Below are 22018 nucleotides of genomic sequence, written 5' to 3'. Positions count from 1 at the left end.
GTCAAAGCAGACTTGGAAAAATGTGCCAAATATTACCCGCTTAGAGAGTAGACAATATTAAAAAATCCCCTCCTGAATCAGCCACTTTGAAAATTGACTAGAGCTGAGCAAGTTTCACTAGGACTCCTCAATTTGGTTTCCTGAAAAGTGGATGGCAATACAGGGGTGGAGTAAGGATTGGAAGAGAAGATTAGAAACTTAGCACTGATTTTCAGCATTACCCTAAGTCTCGGACAGAGACGGCTACTCTGGTCCTGGAGCGCTACAAGTCCGTTGGGTTTTTCAGGACATCCAGATGCACCTTCAGTGTGGATATCCCAAAAACCCGACCAGCGTGTGGCACTCAAGGACAGGAATTGTCTACCCCAGTCTAGGAAAATTATTTGCAGGTCTACGTTTAGGAACCTAAAATTTTTGGAGCCTACATTTAGCTGAACTTTCAAATGAGAATTTAGGGACCTCTTTCCAAAATGTAGGTACCAAAAATGTTGGCACCCGAAGATATTTTGAAAGATATATAAATGCACCTGTTTTCTTATGTCAAATACTTTAGATGTTTTATGCAAATAACTTTTTTACATCAGAAATTATAGGATATATTCTATCGGATACTAAAGGACTAGTATGGTTTGGATTTAGCAATCAGAACCTAGAAGGGAAGGAAAAATGAGGTTGGACTGCACTTTATCCCAACAAGTGATCAGGCATCAAAGTCAATGAGTCAGCTGGGATAGTTGCCAGAAGGCATGGAGGGGATTCAAATTTTTTGCTTCCAGGCAAATGTGAGCTGGCACACCCAGCAGGCCAGCTTTCTGTCAGAGGAATTAGGGCCTGCTGAGCAGATTCTGAATGGAGCTGGACCCCCCAGAAACAGGTGCAAAGGGCCAGAATTTAAGGGCAGATGGAGAGGAAGACACACGCAGACAGAAAGAAATCCAGCAGGATGAATTGCAGCGATGAGGCAACCGAATTTTTCATCCTGCAGTAGTGCAGGCATGCCAAAGCAACTCAAGAAGGAGCTTTATGCGCTGCTATTGCTCTCGTGAATCCGCGGTCCTGAAGCAGGTGTCATTCCGAGTGTTATTTGAGCTTCCGCGCGAGTTCCAGATGGACAATTTACCCAGGTCTTGTTTTCCCAGCAAATGGTTAGTTTACGCATATAGCTGTTTTGCTGTTCTGTTGAAGACTAAATTGACATTTATTACCCTCTGAAATTGTAAGCGATTCAGATGTCAATGCAAATACTTGGTAATAAACGAAGTGACTGGACCGTGTGCTAGAACGTTGAAGCCTTCCAACCGCCAGCAAGAAGGGGAATCATGGGGCCAGTAAAATGACTGCCAGTTGCTACGTTCTTTAAGGAAATGGTTTAATTAGTAGTAGAAAAACTGCACAAGGAAAGCAAAAACAAATCAACAACCCCACTACATGTCTAAGCGTAGCCAAACATCTGATGGACGTTACTTTACCAGGTAAATTCACTATGGGGAGTGTAATTATTGTATTGTCGTGGGTAACACATGCGGCAAATATGCGCATAAAAGTTATTCCAGTTTTCAAAAGGAATTTAACCTGTGTGCATTCACTTTGCAAATTATCCCCTATAAGTTACACTATTTCCATTTACCATGTAAACTTCTTGAAATAAAATCTATGCACACAAGTAAGAACTCCTCCCCTGGGGATAAGTCTGCACAATCTAGGTAAACATTCCCGTGAACATGACATTTATTTAGTTAGTTAAAAGCACACACAATTAGTAATTAAAAACATACAAAGACCTATCTGCATAAATCATTATTGCCAGGAATCAAGCTTATGTTATATTAAAAAAAAATGCTTAAAAATTCAGCAACATTCGTATGGCTCCCTAAGAGGTCCTGGCTGACATATTATTTAAATCCCAGGATATGTATTTCACTGTCAGTTTGTGGGCCTCACGTAAGACGAGCTTAGTTGGAGCTAGGGAATATTTTTATAGGTCACCATTGCATTTTAATAGGGAATTTAGCAAAGGGATTATTTCAGAAATTTGAAAACTGCTACAATATGTGCCATTGAGGTCAATACGTTTTACCCACATTAAGGGCACGTAACGTGGGTACATGGGCTTTTGAAAATTGCTCTGATTGTAAATGTAACATACTTTTTCCTTTAAAAATTACCCCGATACACCTCCTTCAGTATAGTCAGGGAGCCCAGAAAGCTTTGTTCTTTTCCTTCTGATTCTCCCCTAGAAAAGAGCTCAGGTTTGGAGTTCCTGAGGAGAGGAGCAGAGCTTGGAGCAGCTGTAGGAGCTCTAAGCTGGTCCAAGAAGGAAGGGAAACCTATCTCAGGGCTTTTCCTGTGTTTAGGGGAGTCATCTAATATTTGTGAAGTGCTAAAGATATCCTGTAAGGTTTTCCAAGCTCCGAGAAGGTGTGGGAGAGGTCCTGAACCAGTAAAGCTGTAGCTGGAATTTTTCCAGAAGATTCTTGAGAGGAGAAAACGAGAGAGAAGGAGAGGGGATTTCGTTCTTTTGCAGGGAAACTGTCCTGTCTATCAGTGGAGAAAAAAGAAAATTGCCAGCTTTACTCAGCAAGAAGAGGGATTGTAACATCTGGAGAGAATAAAGATTATCCTGCCTGGGGTCTGAGAGTCAGGAAACCCCTATTGCTTTTTGGTGAATTACCAGTTGCTTGACAGTATTTTTACGACAGTTCAAAACTTTTTGTTCTGTTATGGACGTTAACAGAAGATGATGTACATTATAATCAAATCATTACCATTTCACAGATATCTCGGAATTTTTGGAACAACTCCAAACCTGTGCGGCTGTGTGGTTTATACAGTAACATAGTGCTGATGGCAGAAAAAGACCAAATGGTCCATCTGGTCTGCCCCAGCAATTTGCTTATGGAAGTATCTCCCGCTCCATGCAGGTTACCCCCTTGCATTCTCTTAAGGGTAAGTTAGGGCCACTCCTCACAAGATACCCCCATGCAGAAATGTTATGCCACCCCTTTCTTTAAGTCTTTAGGGATCCGCAGTGTTTGTCCCATGCTCTTTTAAATTGATTAACTGTTCTCATCTTCACCACTTCTAGGAGAGCATTCCAGCCATCCCATCCACCACCCTCCCTGTGAAGAAATATTTCCAGACATTGGTTCTTAGGCATCCCCCTCCTGGAGTTTCAGATCATATCCCCTAGTTCTACTCTTTCCTTTCCAGTGGAAAAGGTTTAAAGTTTGTGCATTGATGATATCTGTTAGATATTGGAAGGTCTGTATCAAATCTCCCCCCGCACCTTCTCTCTTCCAGGTTATACATTGTTAGATCCTTCAGCCTCTCCTCATAGGCTACTGGAGGGTAAAGAGGAGGTCCAGGGTCCAAAGGGTCCTGTCTGGTCCTCAAGAGCCACAAACTGGCCAGATTTCCAGAATATCCGCAATGAATATGCATGAGGTATATCTGCATACGATGGAGTTAGTGCATGCAATTATCTCTCCTGCATATTTATTTGCGAATATCCTGAAATTCAGCCCTGTTCATGGCTCTTGGAAGACCAGCGTTGGCCACCACTGATAATTTTCAAAACCCATTTCAACGGGCAAATAGCCATTTACCTGTGGAAATGGGGTTTTTTGGGGGGAAAAAAAAGATCGTCCATCCTAAACACTGATAAAGCTGTGCGCAGTGATGGTAACTTTCAAACCAGCATGCGGGCACTCTTTGGCATGTGTGCCTCAGCGTGTGCCGAGATACATAGGCATTTTATAACTTGCACGTGTATATGTGCACATGTTATAAAATAGTCTGACTGCGTGCCCATGTGCACTCAATTTTGTGGGTGCACGTCTGTGCGTATAAATTCTGCTACTTCCGCACAAGTTGAGGAATTTTAAAAGGGGCGAGCATCCATGCCATTGCCAGTTTCACCAGTTCATCCACTTAACAACTAGGTCCTCCAACCTCCCCTGGTTGAATAGCTTTACATGCCCCCCAGTAACTCCAACCCCTTAAAATCCCTCACCTATGATTGGTTTATTTATTTATTTGGGTTTTGTTTTTTTTAAATTACGCCTCTTCGCTAGCAGTAATAAAATTATGCAGCAGAGGATCTGGACGCACAAGTATTTACATGCACATCTCTTGGCCACGCCCTGAAATGCCCATGCCCTGACCAGACCACGCCCATGCTTCGCCCCCTTTTGAAAACTTTTGCGATGTGAGCACAGCGTGGAGATCCGCGTGTATCTGAGCTACTTATAAAATTTTGGTGGGCACACACGAGCTGGACTTGTGCATGCATCTCCCGATTTTGACGCATGCCGGGCTTTTAAAATCTAGCTCAAAATGCCATTGCCAGTATCACTTTACCAGCAGTGAAGGTAAGGCAGTCCTTGTGGGGCAGGATTGAGGAGGGGGTTTGTCCACTTTCGTGTGTAAAACTTCCTGCTCAAAAGGGGCTGCATAACGGTGTGTGGGGGCTTTTGCTTTTTGAAGGGCAATTTTCGAAGGGAGAATTTTCCTTTTGAAAATAGAAAAAAGGCCTGCAGGTAGAAGAGCACCTTTGCATGCTGCCCTTCTGCAGCAGCACGAAAAATTGCTCCTTTACTGGAAAAGAACAGTTCTTTTCATAATTTAAGCAACTCTAGGAAAGTGCAGCTGGGCTTGCGAGGGGATAAAAAGCCAAGTTTTTTCAGGTTGTAAAAAAAAAAAAAAAAAAAAAAAACCCCCCCCCCAAAAAACAAATAAAATTTGCTGTTCTCGAAAATGAAAAACGAATTCTAAGGAGTTGGTATTGGGAAGTGATGATGAATATCAGCATGGGAATGAGCTATATTGCACTACATTTGTACAAATATTAATCACTTGCTGAACATACTCTAAATGTAGTTTAAAGTAAACACAATCTCCATTTATAATTGTGAAGCTCTTTAGGCAGCACAGTATTTTAGTACCATTCACCCTAGTTACAATGCTTCACAGATCTTCAGACGAATACAACTGTAGCTCAGATCCATTCAAAGTCAAGTAATTGCTTTAATAGGTTGCTCATTTTAGAGCGAGATCAAATACGCAAATCCATTTCAAGTATTTTTCATTCATAATATAGGACAATTATACTAAACCATTAGAGTCTGAGGACCAGCATGCTGAAGTAAAAAATAGCTATTAGCAAACACAGGGTCTGCTTTATCAAAGATTCCTTTACCCTATTCTGTGCGGATGAGAAAAGCCTTTGAAATATCAGGCCAATGTTTTCTAAGAATGTTTTGGTACTTTTCTAGTCTAATTATCATCAATGTGCTTTGAAGAGGAGGCAAGAGGGATTTGAAACAAAACAACATGAAAAAAAAAAAATATAGACCCCCAGTGGCAACAAGAATTATTGTCTGAGTAATGAAACTGTGCTGTTCACATGGACTGGGAATAATAATATGTTACAGCCCAATTAAAATGAAAAAAAAAAAAAAAAAAAAGAGGCATTTCATTATATTAATTCAGAGGATCAAACTGGCCATGTGGCTCAGTCCGAGTGTCCTGTCTGGGGCCACAGGAGCGATGCATTTGGTCCTAAGCAAGGGAGAGAAGACAATGGCCGCTACTCTGGTCACCCAGCTCTCCTGGCTGCGGAGGGCACGTGTGTCACACTGATATGCTCCTTGAGGTGAAGGATATATAAAAAAGGGAAAATACACAAACAAAAAATAACTCAGAGAATCAAAGCCTATAGATTCATAGCCAGCGGCAGAAATACTGGATTATATTAACATACAGGAAACAGTCAATAATAAAAAGACTCTCAGTAATTATTACAGTATTACTGAACTCTTTTATCTGTGCACTACCACTATTGGATGTTCAAGGATCACACACGACTAGCCACTTTGCGGCAGGTCAAAGATTGTGTGATGTGCAGACAGACAGACAGACAGACCCTACCGGCTGACAGCCTCCCAATAAATCATGAAATTCCACCTTTTGCCCAAAATTAACAAGCTCTCTTAAGTTTAGGCTCGTTTCCTGGGACATCAAATGGAAACACCTCCTAGGATGTCCTATGTATTACCTTTTAGTATTTGTCAACTCGGGCTACAGGAAGACTGTTTATAGCAGGCAGGATAATACGCAATGTACCAAAAGTTGAAAAGTCAAGGGAGAAAGAACCGCAAGGTCCTACAAGTTACCCTATTGAAAATGAACTTGATGAATAAGGCTAGAAAAGCCAGACACAGGATTGGTTTCCACGGTCTCCCCCTTGTTGTGGCAGCATATCCCCCACTCACAAGTGAAGTGGAACTAGACCTCTGTGTTATAGAAAGGCAGAGGGAATGATCAGAAGCTGAAACTATAGTTTTATTCCGTAAATCAATTTACCTCTTGCTGCAGCCTCCTCGATGCCATCACAAACCTTCTGCTCCTGTCCGACTCCATCCATCCCCAAGCACCTGACAGAAAGATCCCAAGTAGCACGAAAAATGGCTGAATGTGTCCCGATTTCATTATAGCCAAATCTGTGGAAGACAAGAACATTGTGACTACTAAGAGACGACCATTAAACTATAAATATATATTTTATAAGAATTGTGATACACAGTTTCAGATACATTTGCTCATCTTCATATTTTTATTAATGCATGCCTTTATTCACGATACTCTGGGCTCCTAATCTAATCATCTCTGGCATCGCAAAGACCTGCATAGAACATTTTTAGAACGCAGATGGGTTTCCACAGTCCAAGGACTGCCCCCTCACCTCACCATTATATTTTTGTAGCCAAGTAGTCACTCATGGATATTATAAGATGAATAGAAAATGGTGCGCTGTGACATTAATTCATTCTCACGATTATTTGTCTGTTTATTTATTTCTGAAGTCCATTTGTGAAACCACCCATCCTAACAAGGGATCTGGCTGAACACCTAACAAACAATGCATTTCAGCAACAACTTAAAACATGATAAATTATAAAAATAAAACGTCGCAGACAAGACAAAATAAGATTGCTAATTAAATTAAATTAAACATATCTGATAGAATATCCACACTTCCTCAATTTAACAGCATCCACCTACAACACTGTAAAATAAGTTAGATGCCTGTTATAAATCAACAGCAGTCCACCTCCAATCAAAGCAGCACAGAAGGAGTTGTATATCCCCTATCTCCGGGGAGAATACTGTGCATATGTTAGAGATGTGATAAGGATTACATCACTGTGTCGCTGGGTTATAGGATGCGTGTCAGTGTTGCATGGACTGCATCATGCCATTTCACACACCGAGAAATTTGACAAACTTTCTTGTTGTGCCAAATTGTGTTTGTTATTCGTTTTTCTGGTCCAGCTCAAAGGTTAATGGGATTCAATACATGGAAGGAAAAATCATCCTATGACTACCGCACTACAGGTAAACAAAGTTTGGATGGTTGCTTGGTTGTCTCATTTAGAACAGTAACTAAAGCTGAGAAGCGTGGCCGAAATCTATTTCCTATCTAAAAATGTGTTTTTAAAGTGCCATCTCCTTTTCTGACATTTAAAGATTCACTTGCAAATCTTAAATGCTTATTTTCCTAGAAAAATATTTATAGTCGGATTTTTATTTAACCTTTTATTGTTATAAAATACACCAGATCTTGATATCAGACATTATTTTGTATGCTGTTATTTCTAAGTTTGCAGAAAAACTATTGCTCATTTGGATACTTAAGTGCATAGCAATTAAAAAGTATTAGGTATTCTTATTAATATAGCTGAATAGCAATAACTAAAACCTCAATAAAAAAAAAAAATTCAAATATGACTTAACAGCATTTAAAAAGTACCGTTTATTCCTTCCTAGAGAAGTTAGGATGTTACAGTGTGCCATGTATCTGCCTTCACTCCTGTGCTGAGCCCATTTAAGTATTGCATAAAAGCTCAGCAGAGGGGGAGCAATGAGCCCTCCTGCACTGTCCAGAAGAGGATGACAAGAACTCACATTTATTTATTTATTTAACAGTTTTTTATACCGACCTTCATAGTAAATAACCATATCGGATCGGTTTACATTTAACAAGGGTATAACTGGAGTAAACAATTCAAGTAAACAAAGATAAACAATAGGTACGAATAAGTCAAAGTTACAATCAACAGGGAAAGAGAAACTTGGAAGCTTGCAACAAGCTGGAAAGAAGATAAGGCAGGAAAAATATAAAGTGTAACTATAGAGCGTACAGGTTAAAAGCTTACTAGGTGCTTTAACCTGGAGGAATCAGAGTCCATTCGTGAGTATAAATGCCAGATTGGGTAGGAGTGAAGGACATCTAGTGATTGTCTGGTGGATCGGCGTAGGCTTGGTGAAAGAGCCAGGTTTTAAGTCTGAGCTCAAGGGCATGGCAATCATGCTAAAAAGGCTACTGGCTAGTACCTTTAGCTTTTTCTGAATATGCACGTCACTGTGTGGATTCGGTCACCCATATACCCTTTGATTATTATTATTATTATTTTTTTTTTTTTAGTATTTATTTTCTTTCACATTTTTCTATACCACCTTTTCAGACGAGAAGGCTATCCAAAGCAGTCTACAGCGCACTTACATACATTTTACATATTAACAATAACAAACACAAAAAGCATATCATCATCCCATCCCTCATTAAGCCATTCCCACCTATAAAATTAAAACCATTATGCAACATAATTACAGTAATTATACAATAGCAGCAAAATTCACCAAACCTGAAAGTAAGAGGCACCTGCCTTGCCAGTTCCTTTAACAGGACTGGAAGGAAGATTTTACTGTTTTTCTGGTTCCTACATTTTTGACCTGGCCCATTCTTGGCAGGCTGTATCCCCTGCTCAGGGTGGTCAGGAGGGACTGTACCATTTTTCAACCAGCACGAGAGAAGGTTGCAGCACCCAGCTGTGAGAAGAGATCCCGGTTCAAGTTTTTTCCGAGTTTGTACTTTTGCCACCTTCTGGGAAAGGGAGAATTTTTTTCCTGCCTCCTCCTCTTTCCCCTGAACTGGAGACTTTTAGTGACAGTTTCCTGTATAGACCTTTCCTCCTGGGAGGACGGCATCTGGAAACATGTACACTGAAGTGAGGTACACATGGGCACCAACAGGCGCAACTAAGTATATTTTATACATGTACGGGGTAATTTTCAAAAGTAAATGTAACTAACATTCTATAGTAACGAATTTCAAAAGATCATTTATGCATGTTACGTACACTTAATGCGGGCGAAACCTATTGACAATTCAATGGCATATATTGTAGCAATTTTCAAAGGCCACGTGCTATTGAATTGTCAATAGGTTTCGCCCTCATTAAGTGCACTTAACATGCATAAATGATCTTTTGAAATTTGTTACTATAGTATGTTAGTTACATTTACTTTTGAAAATTACCCTGTACATGTATAAAATATACTTATAGTTGCACCTGTTGGTGCCCATGTGTACCTCACTTCAGTGTACATGTTTCCAGATGCTGTCCTCCCAGGAGGAAAGGTCTATACAGGAAACGGTCACTAAGGGCCTCATTTTCTAAAGTATCGCATGCCTGCGATACTTTAGGGAATGAGGGGCGGGGGGCCGAAATGGGGGGCGGTCCTACGCTAGCTGGCAGCGATCGCACCATCGCGGTGAGATCGCTGCCGGTTTCGCACCCAATAGCGCCACCATAGAAGGTGTAGCTATTGGGCGCAAACTCGGACGCGAAAAGGGCCTTACCTTTTCGTCATCCGTGGAGTCTTCACAGAGTCGGCCTCGCTAATGCCCCGACTCCTCCTCTTCCGGGGCCGACTCCGCCCCCATTTTGGTATCGCATGCAATAAGGGACTTTTCGCATGTGAAACGTCCCTTATCGCGTGCGAGCCACTTGGAAAATAAGGCCCTAAGAGTCTCCAGTTCAGCAGATAGAATTTATGCTATTTTATAATCTGTCTTAATGAATCAAAACAGCATTTCAATTAACATACATACAATATACAAAACATAAAAATTAGTTAAAATGACAACAGTTAAAATAAAGGTCACAAGGACCAACTAAAATAATAAAATCCCAGGTTAGTAATATATGAACACATACAGCAATTGCGTAGACGAATCAGTAGTAGGCCCAATCTTCAAGATCTAACCCAAATTAGTCCAGTCTAGTCATATACAATAGAAATCTAGTATTTAAATAACATCCCAGTGGACCTATTAAAATAAAAATGTTTTCAGCAACCTTTTGAAAATGTGAATGATCAAAACATAGGTGTAAATACTGAGGCACAGAGCCTTAGCCTTGATTAGCCTAGCTGTTATTAAAGAAGGGAGGGTAAAAAAAAACCCCCTTTCATATTCCAAAAGCAATGCATGCAGCAGAACATAGCCATTTACTAGCTTCGCCTTCAAGCAATCTGGCCCCAAATCCAGCGTAATTTTGAAACATGAAGTGAGGATGTTAAACATTAATGCAGGTTAAAATTGGGAGCCAGGTCTTTAGTGACTGTAGAAAGAGTACATTCAAATCCACGGCCAGTTACCAACCTTGCTGCTGTGGTCTGGCCTGCTTGTAACTTTCGTATTTTAAATTCTTAAGCAGCCCCAAGGAAAGGGTGCTGCAGCAGTCCAAGTGGGCGATGGATTATAACATGAATAATGGAAACAAGATTTTTATGGTCCAGTAAAGGTCAAATCGAATGCAACTGCTTCCAACGAAAGAAACTATTTCTTACCAGGCCGGAGATGTGGATTCACATGAACGCTCAGCCATTCCCCCCCCCCCCCCCCACCCAAGCCTCCCCAGCTGTGAACCTTGTCTTGGATGAGCAATGGAGCCCTCTCCAAGGTTAGGAGTGGAAATTATTAACAGCATAACACATTACGCTAAACAACAAATGAAATTACATATAAAAAAAATTCATGTTTAAACATAAAAAATAAAACCCTATAAATCAAATAAAAGCATTATATCTAAACAATCTTAGTCATGAAATCATATGGCAACTCAGCCCAATAATATACCCCCAAAAGCTTCTATACAGCAAATCACTAAAATCCAAAAGTCAATGTGCTTAACCAAACAGCTATGACTTTAAATGTCAACATAAAACAAGGTGATCTGCTTGAAGGGAATTTCACTTTGTTCCGTAAATTAGGCAGTATCCATGAAAAAGCTTGATTTGTATTCCTAACTACTGCCCCAGGACTTTTCCCTATTTCAGCAGGACTCAATCCAGGGGCGAGTTGCTATTACAATTTTTCTGCACCTGTGCCGGTGGCAGTCTGTGATCACCCGTCTTCTCCAAAGGCCTTTGCTGGATTATCTGACCTTGCTCTGAGGACTCCCATTGTGGAATTTAAGCAACTTGTTTGTTGCTCAGTCTGCTAGAAACCAGCTGATGTGGCACGCAATTCTTGTATAGCTTGGTATGTGCACACAGAAAAGGATAAAGAAATCTCCTGCGGGTAGTCTATATGGTTGAAAGCTGGGAGATCGCCTTAATCCCAAGGGGGTGGTGGTACAAAGGGCTTGTAAGGGTGGCAACCAAAGCTAAAATAATGTAGGTGTAACATCTGGGTGAGGCAAAATGTTCCTTGCCTGCCAACGTCAACTATACATTTGCATTTTCCCCAAAATATTTTAGACAACATGCAAGTTAGCTGAATGGCGAGGTCAGTGTGTGGTAGTGCCAACGTTACTACATTTCAACGTGATCAAAGCTGTCTGGCCAGCTTGCTTCGCCTATCCTTCCCCGCACTCCAGTAGGAAAACAAGCCATCGGGACGCACACAGAGTGAGGATATTTCCGAGTCACCTCCCTTGCCATACACATTGGCAGTATTTAAGAAGTATTGCAAAAATATCTAAAACATTTGGGTATGCAAAACCCTGCCTGCATGCTGTTTCCATGGCAATAAAAAAGCAATAACTTTACCATAGGCTCCCAGCAAAAATATATTTCTTCTTCTTCCAGCGCCCTAAAGAAATCTATTTGTGGCCCTGATGATTGAAATGTCTCAGTGATGTACTCTGTATTCAGAGCACTTTCCCATGGCAATAATAAATGTTAGGTTTTTCCACCCGCACCTTGATTATATATTGAAATAATCTTAGATAGAAACCTTGGCAAAAAAAAAAAAAAAAAATCACTGTGTACAGCATCTTCAGCATAAGAGCGGACTGAACAGAAAGTACAATACTTCAGTTACTACCTACAGTGCTCATCTATAAAATATTAGGTTCATAGTCATAATTTGGGCTTATATAGCATCTTTCATCCAAACAGGACTCAAACTACATTGCAGCACTTGAAAAATTATGCATGCATTCACTTCTAAGGCAGATGGCTAGGTATTTTTCAGGACTTGTCTCTGCAACTTCGGCAGCAAGCAGAGGGAATAGGCAATGCTGTATTATCATCATTTGTTTATTTCCGTGTGCTTATGTATGGAGATCCTTTAGAAAATCAGGCCCTTAATCGTTCACTCCCTGCAATTCTTTAAAAGTCTAAATTGTATGGAATACCCACTGCACTTTGCTCATTTCATAATATGTTAATGAGAGAAGAAAGTGCAAAAGTGGCATTGTGTGAGACTCAGAGGTGAAGGGGAGGAATATGTAGAGGCTGAGGAGGAAACAGCAAACTTGCTTAACAAATATTTCTGTTTGGTGTTCACTGTGGAAGGGCAAGGAGCAGGACCACTTAAAACAAATACAAATAAGATTGGAAGCGAGGTAATCCTCAATCGATTTTCCGAAAAATTTGTTCATAAGGAACCAACTAAACAAAATAGATAAGGTGATGGGGCCGGATGGGATACATCCAAGGGGACTAAGGAAACTTAGAGAAGTTCTGGCAGCTCTGCTGGTTGACCTTTACGATGCTTATTTAGAGTCAGGAGTAGTTCCGGATGACTGGAGACAGACGGATGTGGTTCCCATTCATAGAAGTGGAAGTAAGGAGGAGGCTTGGAACTACAGGCTAGTTAATCTAACTTCTGTGGTGAGCGCATTCATAGAATTCCTGCTACAACACAGGATTGTACAGTTTCTGGAATCCAAAGGATTGCAAGACCAGAGGCAGCATGCTTTTACTAGAGGTGGATTTTGTCAGACACATCTTATCAGTTTTTTTGATTGGATAACCAAAGAGTTGGATCAAGGGAGTGCGCTAGATATAGGGGCGGATTTTCAGAGCCCTGCTCGCCTAAATCCGCCCAAACCGGGCGGATTTAGGCGAGCAGGGCCCTGCGCGCCGGTGAGCCTATTTTACATAGGCTCACCGGCGCGCGCAGAGCCCCGGGACTCGCGTAAGTCCCGGGGTTCTCTGAGGGGGGCGTGTCGGGGGGCGGGCCCGGTCGTCGCGGCGTTTCGGGGGCGTGTCGGCAGCGTTTTGGGGGCGGGTACGGGGGCATGGCTACGGCCCGGGGTGGTCCAGGGGCGTGGCCGCACCCCCGTACCCGCCCCCAGGTCGCGGCCCGGCGCGCAAGAGGCCCGCTGGCGTGCGGGGATTTACTTCTCCCTCCGGGAGGCGTAAATCCCCGGAGAAAGGTAAGGGGGGGTGTAGACAGGGCCGGGCGGGTGGGTTAGATAGAGGAAGGGAGGGGAAGATGAGGGGAGGACGTTAGAGGATTCCCTCCAAGGCCGCTCCGATTTCGGAGCGGCCTTGGAGGGAACGGGGGTAGGCAGCGCGGCTCGGCGCGCGCCGGCTATACAGAATTCATAGCCTTGCGCGCGCGCGTAACTACTAAAATCCCGCGTACTTTTGTTTGCGCCTGGAGCGCCAACAAAAGTACGCCAATGCGCCTTGTTTGAAAATCTACCCCATAGTGTACTGGGATTTCATTGAGGCCTTTGACATTGCCTCACATAGGAAACAAATTTATCACCCTTGGTATGGCACCTAGAATGACTGACTGGGTTAGAAATTGGCTGAGTGAGATGTGACAGTGTAGGGGCAAACTGATTTCACCTTGAGGAGTGAGGCATTACTAATGGCATGGTTCAAGGATCAGTCCTTGGATTGATTCTTTTCAACATTTTCATGAACGAAATAGCGGAAGGATTGTCAGGAAAGGTTTATCTTTTTGATGATGATACAAAAATCTGCAACAGGGTAGACAGCCAGGAAGGTATAGAAAACATGAGGAGGGCTTTAGCAAAGTTAGAGGAATGGCCTGGGGCAGAGGTGGCCAAATCTGATCTTTGACAGCCACGAACAGGCCAGGTTTTCAGGATATCAACAACGAATATGCATCTCATGGAAGCAGAGCATCCAAATCTATCTCCTGCACATTTGTTGTGGATATCCTGAAAGCTAGGCCAATCTGTGGCTCTTGAGGACTGGAGATGGCCACTCTGGTCTAGGGACTGGCAGCTAAGATTTAATGCTAAAAAAAAAAATGCAGAGTTATGCATTTAGCCTGCAAAAACTCGAGAGAGGTACAGCATGGAGGGTGAAATTCTTCTAAGCATGAAAGAAGCACGGGGTCTGAAGAGAACTGTGACTGATGATCTTAAGGTGTCCAAACAGGTAGTAAAAGTAATGCCAAAAGCTAGAAAGATGCTTGGCTGCATAGGGAGAGGAATGGTCCGCAGAAATAGGGAGGTGATATTGCTCCTGTATAGGTCTCTGGTGAGACCTCATTTGGAATACTGTGTACAGTTCTGGAGACACCACCTTCAAAAGGTTGGCTTCTAAATTACTCCATGTTATCTAAGAGAGCAGAAAATATTATACACAGGAGGACTGGATGTGATTATCTTTGGGGATCCCCTCCTGCACCTCTAAACAGCTTCTTGATTAAAGCTGTAAAGTTCTGCTACCACAAAATGCAGTTTGCGGTACAAGAGAAACCAACGCTTCTACGACCTGTAAAATATTTCCTGAGCTGGTCAGTTTTTATAGAGCATTACCAAAACAAGAAAATAGAATTCCACACCAAACCATAATGAAGTTAAATTACATTTTCTATTAATTGTCAACACTATCCTTCCCAGATTAGTGTTTCAGCATTTGATAAATCATTTGCCATGTACAGGATTTTTATTCTGATTAATAAGTCTGAATACTGGTTTAAACAAAATAGCATCATGCTTAAAAACACATTGAAATCTGGCTTTCATTTAATATGAAACAGAGATACTGTATTGGTCCAGAATTCCTTTTGCTGAGGAACCAAAAAAGGTAACCATTAATAGCATCTCAATCCCGATTGTATCTAAAGTAAGAAATTTGGGGATTATCATGGAGACTAAGTTGTCCATGAATCTACTATTTTGGACCCTACCAGGTACTTGTGAATTGACTTGGCCATTGTTGGAAAAAGGATACTGGGCTTGATGGACCCTTGGTGTGACTCAGTATGACAGTTCTTATGTTAAAACAATGGGATATGAGCAGGATCCTACTAGAACTTCTTTTCCTTTTTCTTCTGGGAGAAAAAAAAAAAAAGGAATCACAACCTATGCGAGAAGAAAATAGGGGAAACCTACTGTATGGAAGTAATTTTCAAAAGTTTTTACCTGTGTAAATGGGCTTTTGAAAATTGCTACTTTTATGCATATAAGTCCTTAGAAATTTCACTGAATTTTGAAAAAGCTTTCAAAAATTGCTATGATATATACAACTTTTATGCATGTAACTCCTTTGAAAATTCACTCTTAAAGCTTTATCAAATGTGAGAAGTAAAATAAAATGGAGGCATCCAATAAAAAAAAAAAGTCTATATGATTTTACTTATTTTAATAATTCAATTGACTTATCCATGGCTTCAGAGCAAGTACTGAACTCTGGCAGCAAGCCAACTGTACAAAACAATGTTTTCATATTCTTTCAAGAGTAGGGAAGCAATAAAAAGAGCAGATTTTAACAAGATACTAAACTCAAAGCATCAGACAAAATTCATGGGTTTTCTTCACATCTGTGCTTAAGGCTCAAATATTCTGTAGCTCAAAAGATTTTACACACATATATGGACTTTATGTGTATAAATGTGCTTTTAACAATTTATATGATTATTTGCTACTTGTACACATGTAACTCCTTTGAAAATTCACTCCTACATGTTTAAAGGCAGTTATTCATGTTTTTTAGTCACTTAATTGTAAGCTCTCTGGGGCATGGAACTGTTTACTGTAATTAACTGTAATTTGCCTTGACCTCAGGTTTGGAAAAATGCACAATTAAATATGTTTCTCTAGTATTTTATCCCACCAACAATGGAATGGTTTACAGAGGGACAAAATAATAAATAATTTTAAGCCTCGCGTTTCCCTTTGCTGAATTTTATGAAATTCCTAAAGTTGCAGCTATAACAAGCCAGAATTTATTTATTTTTTTTTTTTAAGATTGATACTTCAGGCCAACCTACAGGCTAAAATTTGAGTAGAAGTATTGGAAGATAATTCAGCACCACCTTTAGTGAACAGCTCCCCCATACTCTTGCTGCTTCTCAGGCAGTTTGCATCTCAGTCCCTTTGATCCTTCATTTATAGTAAGAGAAAAAAAAAAGACGACACCAACATTAACTTTTAAACAGCCTCGTGGGCTCACATGTATGCTGGCTTGTGCCAAAGGACGCATCCATTTTGTAACATACGCGCGCATAGGCATGCATAGTATAAAAGTTTAAGTGAGCGCACACGTGTGCACAAATCCCACTTCCACCAGGCAAGTGGGGGGGATTTTAAAAGGGACATGCATCCACACCATTGCCAGTTTCACCAGTTTGTTCCCAGTTCACCCAGGCAAAGGATAGGACTTTCCAACCCCTCTAGTTTAATAGACTCCCTTTCCCCCCGTTAGCCTCAACCCTTAAACCCTGCTGACTAATCTAGATTTTTGTTTTTAATTACTTGCATGCTATCCATAGACATACTAAAGTTATGGGGCAGGGGACGCTGTTGCACGCCTGTGCACACATTTGCTCATGTTATAGTCCCGGAATGCCCATGTCCCTCCCGGACCACGCCACACACCACCACCCCTTTTTGTGCTCTCTCACATGGGTGCGTACCAGCAGATACATGCGTACATGGGCACCTTTTAAAATCCGCACAGCGCACGCTGGCTGGACATACGTGCATTATCTTCTGGCTTTGGCACACACTGGGCTTTTAAATATCACCTGTAAGAGAGAATACTTCACAGAGAGGTAAGCTCTAAGGTAGAAAAGAAAAGCCATTTCTATATCTGCATGAAGCAATGCGGGCTGAAATTAACTCTCAGAATGCAACTCTCCCTCTCTTGTGCATGCACTTTCTTCAACATGCTCCATTCTCAGGCTTGTACACTCCTGCACTCAGACTGCAGAGTCTGAATGAGAGCCAACTGCTCTGTTCTTGTTCTCCTACATTATAATAATAGAAGTAGTAAGGATGCCTTCAGTTCCCCTCTTTTCTAAGCACATTTGTCTTTGATTTCAGAGAGCAATATTACCTTACCAATAAAAATGTACTGGGTGGGGGATGGCTGTAAGGGAGTGATTGCTTGTAGATACTGAAAGGGATAAAAATGACACTTCTTTTACACAGGCAAGGATTAGCTTGACAGTCAGACCCGGGGGTTTACTGGTAATCTAACAAGATTGCTGTAAAAAAAAAAAAATGGAAGTAGGGCTTGGAGACAGATCACCCAAAGGAGACAGCAGAAGATGAAAGTGAACTTGTTCTGAACTTGGAGACATCATACTGCTTGTCTCAGAGAATGTGGTACTTTCAGAAACACCGGTTAGCTGTTCTCTCCTCTCCCATTATTTTGGTTCAGTGTTACCTTGTCATTTCAACAGCCTGCAATTTATTTTGAACTGTTTATTTCTGAAGAGGGAAACCAAAGCTCAAAAATAAGAAAGACAAGGCAGCTAGAACAGCTACATTACACATCCCAGGATCTCAATGAGAGGCACCAAGGCGAAACTTGTCCTAGGATCTTTCCTTGCCCCAGTGAAAAACCTTCCCACCACGTGATGGTGAAAACAAGGCCATCGTCTATTGTACTGACACATTATCAGTAACACTTTTAAACAGGCATGACCGCTTGGACTAGATGGCATTTACCACATCCAGTCTGTTACTGATATTCTTCTGTTTTTCACCCTTGCACCAGGTAATAAACCACCTGTTTCTCATAGAGTAAGCAGTCTTTGCAAACCTTCAGGTTCTGTGTTTACCTTTACTGGCAAAGGAAATTATATATATTTAAAAAAAAAAAAAAGTCTTCCAATCACTACCCCGTGGCTTCCTACGTTACTCTGCCTTGAGGTCTCTTTTCCTCACCACCCCAGGGGGAACCCCCTTCTTATACACCGAGTGAAAACGTCTTCCTCTCCTCTGTCCATTGGCTCTTGACCAAACAATTGTACTTTCACAAAGGCAACCTTAATCAAATGACAGTTCCCTGCCCCCCCCCCAGCCCACTTCCTCAACAGGCGTGCCTCAATCATCCCCCCCTGCAACTCTGCATTGCGATAGACAGTGCCATGCAGGTGCCTCCTAGCTGTGTACAAGAAATCTGAGCGGCTGTACAGTGTTAAATTAGAGTCAATCTGAAAAAAAAAATAAATCCATTCTGTAACTAAACTTTTTCATCCGATGGCTAATCTTGTTCCTCCTCTGCACTGCACCAGGCCTTCCTATTTCCCCCCAAGAAGCAGGAAGGAACAGAAAAATAACGCTGCTGATAGAACTAAGCCTCCTTGCATTTAAAGCATTCATGTCAGTACAGACGTGCAAAGCTTACACAATCCTCTATTAAAAGCCCAGCATGGGCCTTTGTATCCTGCCAGATTTGTTTACTCTTGTCACACAGCCTTAGCAGTACTGCCAAAGAGGCTTCAGCAGCAAACATTCAGCAGAGGGGCGCATTCATATTTACCATTTATCGTTAGGGCCGATAATGTTTGGCACTACTCTTGCCTTGCTCATATCAACTGATCTTTGTTCTTAACAATCTGAGCCAAGCTTGTGTAAATGAGGAAGGACCATCCTGACCTTTATACATGTCAACCCTTACATTTATTTTCAAGCAAACATACCCCCATGCAGTTGATTTAAAACGTTTTGTGCCTAATTAGGGGGCCTTGCCAAGTTGAACATGCATAAAACTGACTAGGAACTATATAATGCAGCTTTCCATAATCCAACGGCAAGGGAGCTGTTGACTTAAAGGCTGGAGGCTTCAGTTGGCTTGTTTACTCTCTGTATCTAGAAGAAGTAAATTAGAGGAACCCATGGGCCCATGGTAACCCTCTTGTTGCATATAAGTCCCCTAAAATGTTTGTTGAAAAGCATTCAAAACCTTACTCCTCTAGCTTTCTATGTGCTGCTCCTATTGTTTACCCTATGCCCCCATGGGGCCAGTGGTTTTATGAGGAAACTTTCCAGAATAAACACTAATGATTATGGCAAAAGCCAAGATCCAGTTAATCATCACAGGACGAGGGATTTATTTCTTTTTTCCCCCCTCTATCCTCTCCATCTCTATGTAATAAGTGTTGGAGCTTTGATGATTGGTGCTTCTGCTCATGTTTGGCCAATTCCTTTTTTGTATGCAAAGAAGGAAAATTAATCTACATATCCCCATTTCCATATTTTATTTTTTGTTTTATGTCACCTGGACAGTATCCCTCAACAGGCTGCCTTAAGCCCATACATTCTCTGTGTTTTTATCATCCTTGTTTCTCCCAGTTCTCTCCCTGAGTCAGTACTATTGCTCTCAGATACCTCTCCCAGTGGCACAGATATTGTCACATTAGCTTCAAAAGTTCCAAAAGGGTTTCCCCCCCCCAGGTAAGCCATTAGCAGATTATATCCAAGGTATAGGTTCTCTTCCTTCACTCAGCAGTTTAAATACTTAATCAGAATTAGATACACTAATCACAATCCAAGATCCAGTCCAGTGTCAAGTTACCCAGTTATACAGCACACAATGCTTTGTCCTGCGGAACAAATAAACCTACTTCAGATCCCTAGAACACAGGAGTATCCTCTCCCTACTAACTCTCCAATTTATTTATTAATTAAAAGATTTTTACACCGCCAATCATAGTTTCTTAGCAGTTCGCAACTGGAACATTTATAATCAATGCAAATTGCTGGGAACACCTTTCTGACATCCCAGCACTTCTCTGGGATCCTTGTCCAATCCTGTTTCTCAGAGATGGGACAGTGGATGTTGGATTTAGACCTGCTGCAAACCCTTTCTGGCTTCTTCAGACTTAGCTGAAGAGACCTGTACTATGGCTCAAAGGCAGATCGTGGACCCCCCCTTGTCCCGGCAATACACTGGCTGGAAGCCAACAGGAACTTTCTTACCCTGGCAATGATCTTCGGTGTCTTCAGTGCCTTTCAATATTTACCTGGCCCCCATTTTTCAGTCTTAGAAACTGTTATAAAATATGACAGCAATTTTCATGCTGGCATGTGGGCACTCATGTACGTGCATATGCTGGCTCACACCAAAGGACATGGCCATTTTATAACCTGCGTGCATGGTAAAAAATAGTCTGTACGTATGTGTGAGTGCACAATTTTATATGGATGCATGCATGTGCGTGCAAATGCCTCCTCTACTGCGCACATCGTGGGATTTTACTAGACACGCACACCGACGCAATAACCAGTTTCCCCAGGTAAAGGACAGCACTTCCTAACCTTCCAAGTTAATTAGCCTTCCTTTTACCCTGTTAGCCCCTACCCTTAAAACCCTGCTGACTAGCCTAGTTTTTGTTTTAGCTTTAGGACTTACACGCCATCCAGAGTAGAAGTAAAGTTATGCAGTAGGGGACCTCCACGCATGCGGAGCTGGTTTCATTCATAAGTCCTGGAACACCCGTGCCTTGCCCAGACCATACCCGTACCCTGCACCATCTTTGTAAAAAAAAAAAAAAAAAAAATTTGTGCGCGGACCGGGAGATACACGCGTACGCAGGCACCTTTTAAAATACATGCGGTGTGTGCCGGCCCAACTTCTGCGTGTATCTCCTGGCTTTGGCGCATGCCGGGCTTTTAAAATTCACCCCTCTATGTTGATAATGTACAGCTTATCGTTGGCTTACATTCCTTGTGGCAGGACACTCTTGAACATCTTCAAAATTTGTATGTCCATTCTTAAAGCGTGGGGTCTCTATAATAAACTCTCTTAATATGGCAAAAACAGAATTTCTCTCTCTCTCAAGTCAGAGAGCAAACTCCATCTTTCCACATTTATCCGTTACTATTGACAATTATTCATTTCCCCATCAATCAATGTATCAGAAGTTTGGGTGTATTGTTACATTCCAACCTTTCATTTTGTCCACATATTAGAACAGTTATAAGAACTGGGTTCTATAAACTATGAGCTGTTTCTAGCCTGAAGAAAATCTTAGTTGATGCTGATTTCCACATCACTGTACAAGCATCTGTATTTCTATTAATACTGCAATGGTCTTTCTTTTGGTATGCCAGATGTTTCTCTTCACCTTCTACCACTTCTTCTTGATGCTGCTGGGTGCCTTATCTCTGGTATCAAACGTTATGAGCTTATCAACACCTACTCTAATGAGTCTCCATTGACTTTCTATATGCCAACGAATAGAGTATAAAATCAGGATGACTGTCTTTAAATTGGTTAACTCTGGATCCTGTGCATGGTCCAATTCTCTTCTAAAATTATACCTGCCTTTCCTGTACAGCAGAGAGGCTTCCTCAACTGCAAGGTCTACTTGCCTCTCTGCAACCAGAGGGTGTGCTTCTTCTGTGGTGGCCTCAGCTCTTTGGAGCTCCTTTCCACTTGATCTGTGGCTGTGCGATTGTCTGAAGGTATATAAATTGTGATTTCCACATCATTGTGTTTATAAATAGGCCAGGCCTATTTATAAACACAATGCATCTCACTTCCAGATTCAGTTGATCCTTCTTGGCATTATTTACATCTAATGGGGCTAGATAATTTGGGGGAGAATACCTTCCTGCAAATTACTCTAAGGGCTGGTTGAATTTTAGGAAGTTTGATATTTTATGTTACCTCCTATAATGTATTCTTGCTTTGTTAAACATTTGACTTTGAATGTTTT

The 22018-nt window shown here is 41.5% G+C and overlaps 1 protein-coding gene across 3 annotated transcripts in view; it reads right to left on the bottom strand.

The window, feature by feature from the left end:
• Positions 1 to 22018, bottom strand: part of FSTL4 (follistatin like 4) — a 635712-nt gene that overhangs the window by 389944 nt on the left and 223750 nt on the right. For all 3 annotated transcript variants that reach the window (XM_029583824.1, XM_029583825.1, XM_029583826.1), the window contains one exon: positions 6364 to 6500. In XM_029583824.1, the coding sequence (XP_029439684.1) occupies positions 6364 to 6500 (137 nt within the window). The remainder of the gene's footprint in view (positions 1 to 6363; positions 6501 to 22018) is intronic.

The sequence above is a fragment of the Rhinatrema bivittatum genome, chromosome 18, assembly GCF_901001135.1.
Source record: "Rhinatrema bivittatum chromosome 18, aRhiBiv1.1, whole genome shotgun sequence".
Classification (NCBI taxonomy): domain Eukaryota; kingdom Metazoa; phylum Chordata; class Amphibia; order Gymnophiona; family Rhinatrematidae; genus Rhinatrema; species Rhinatrema bivittatum.
The sequence above is the reverse complement of the archived record's forward strand: the minus strand, read 5'-3'. Positions and strand labels throughout refer to the sequence as shown.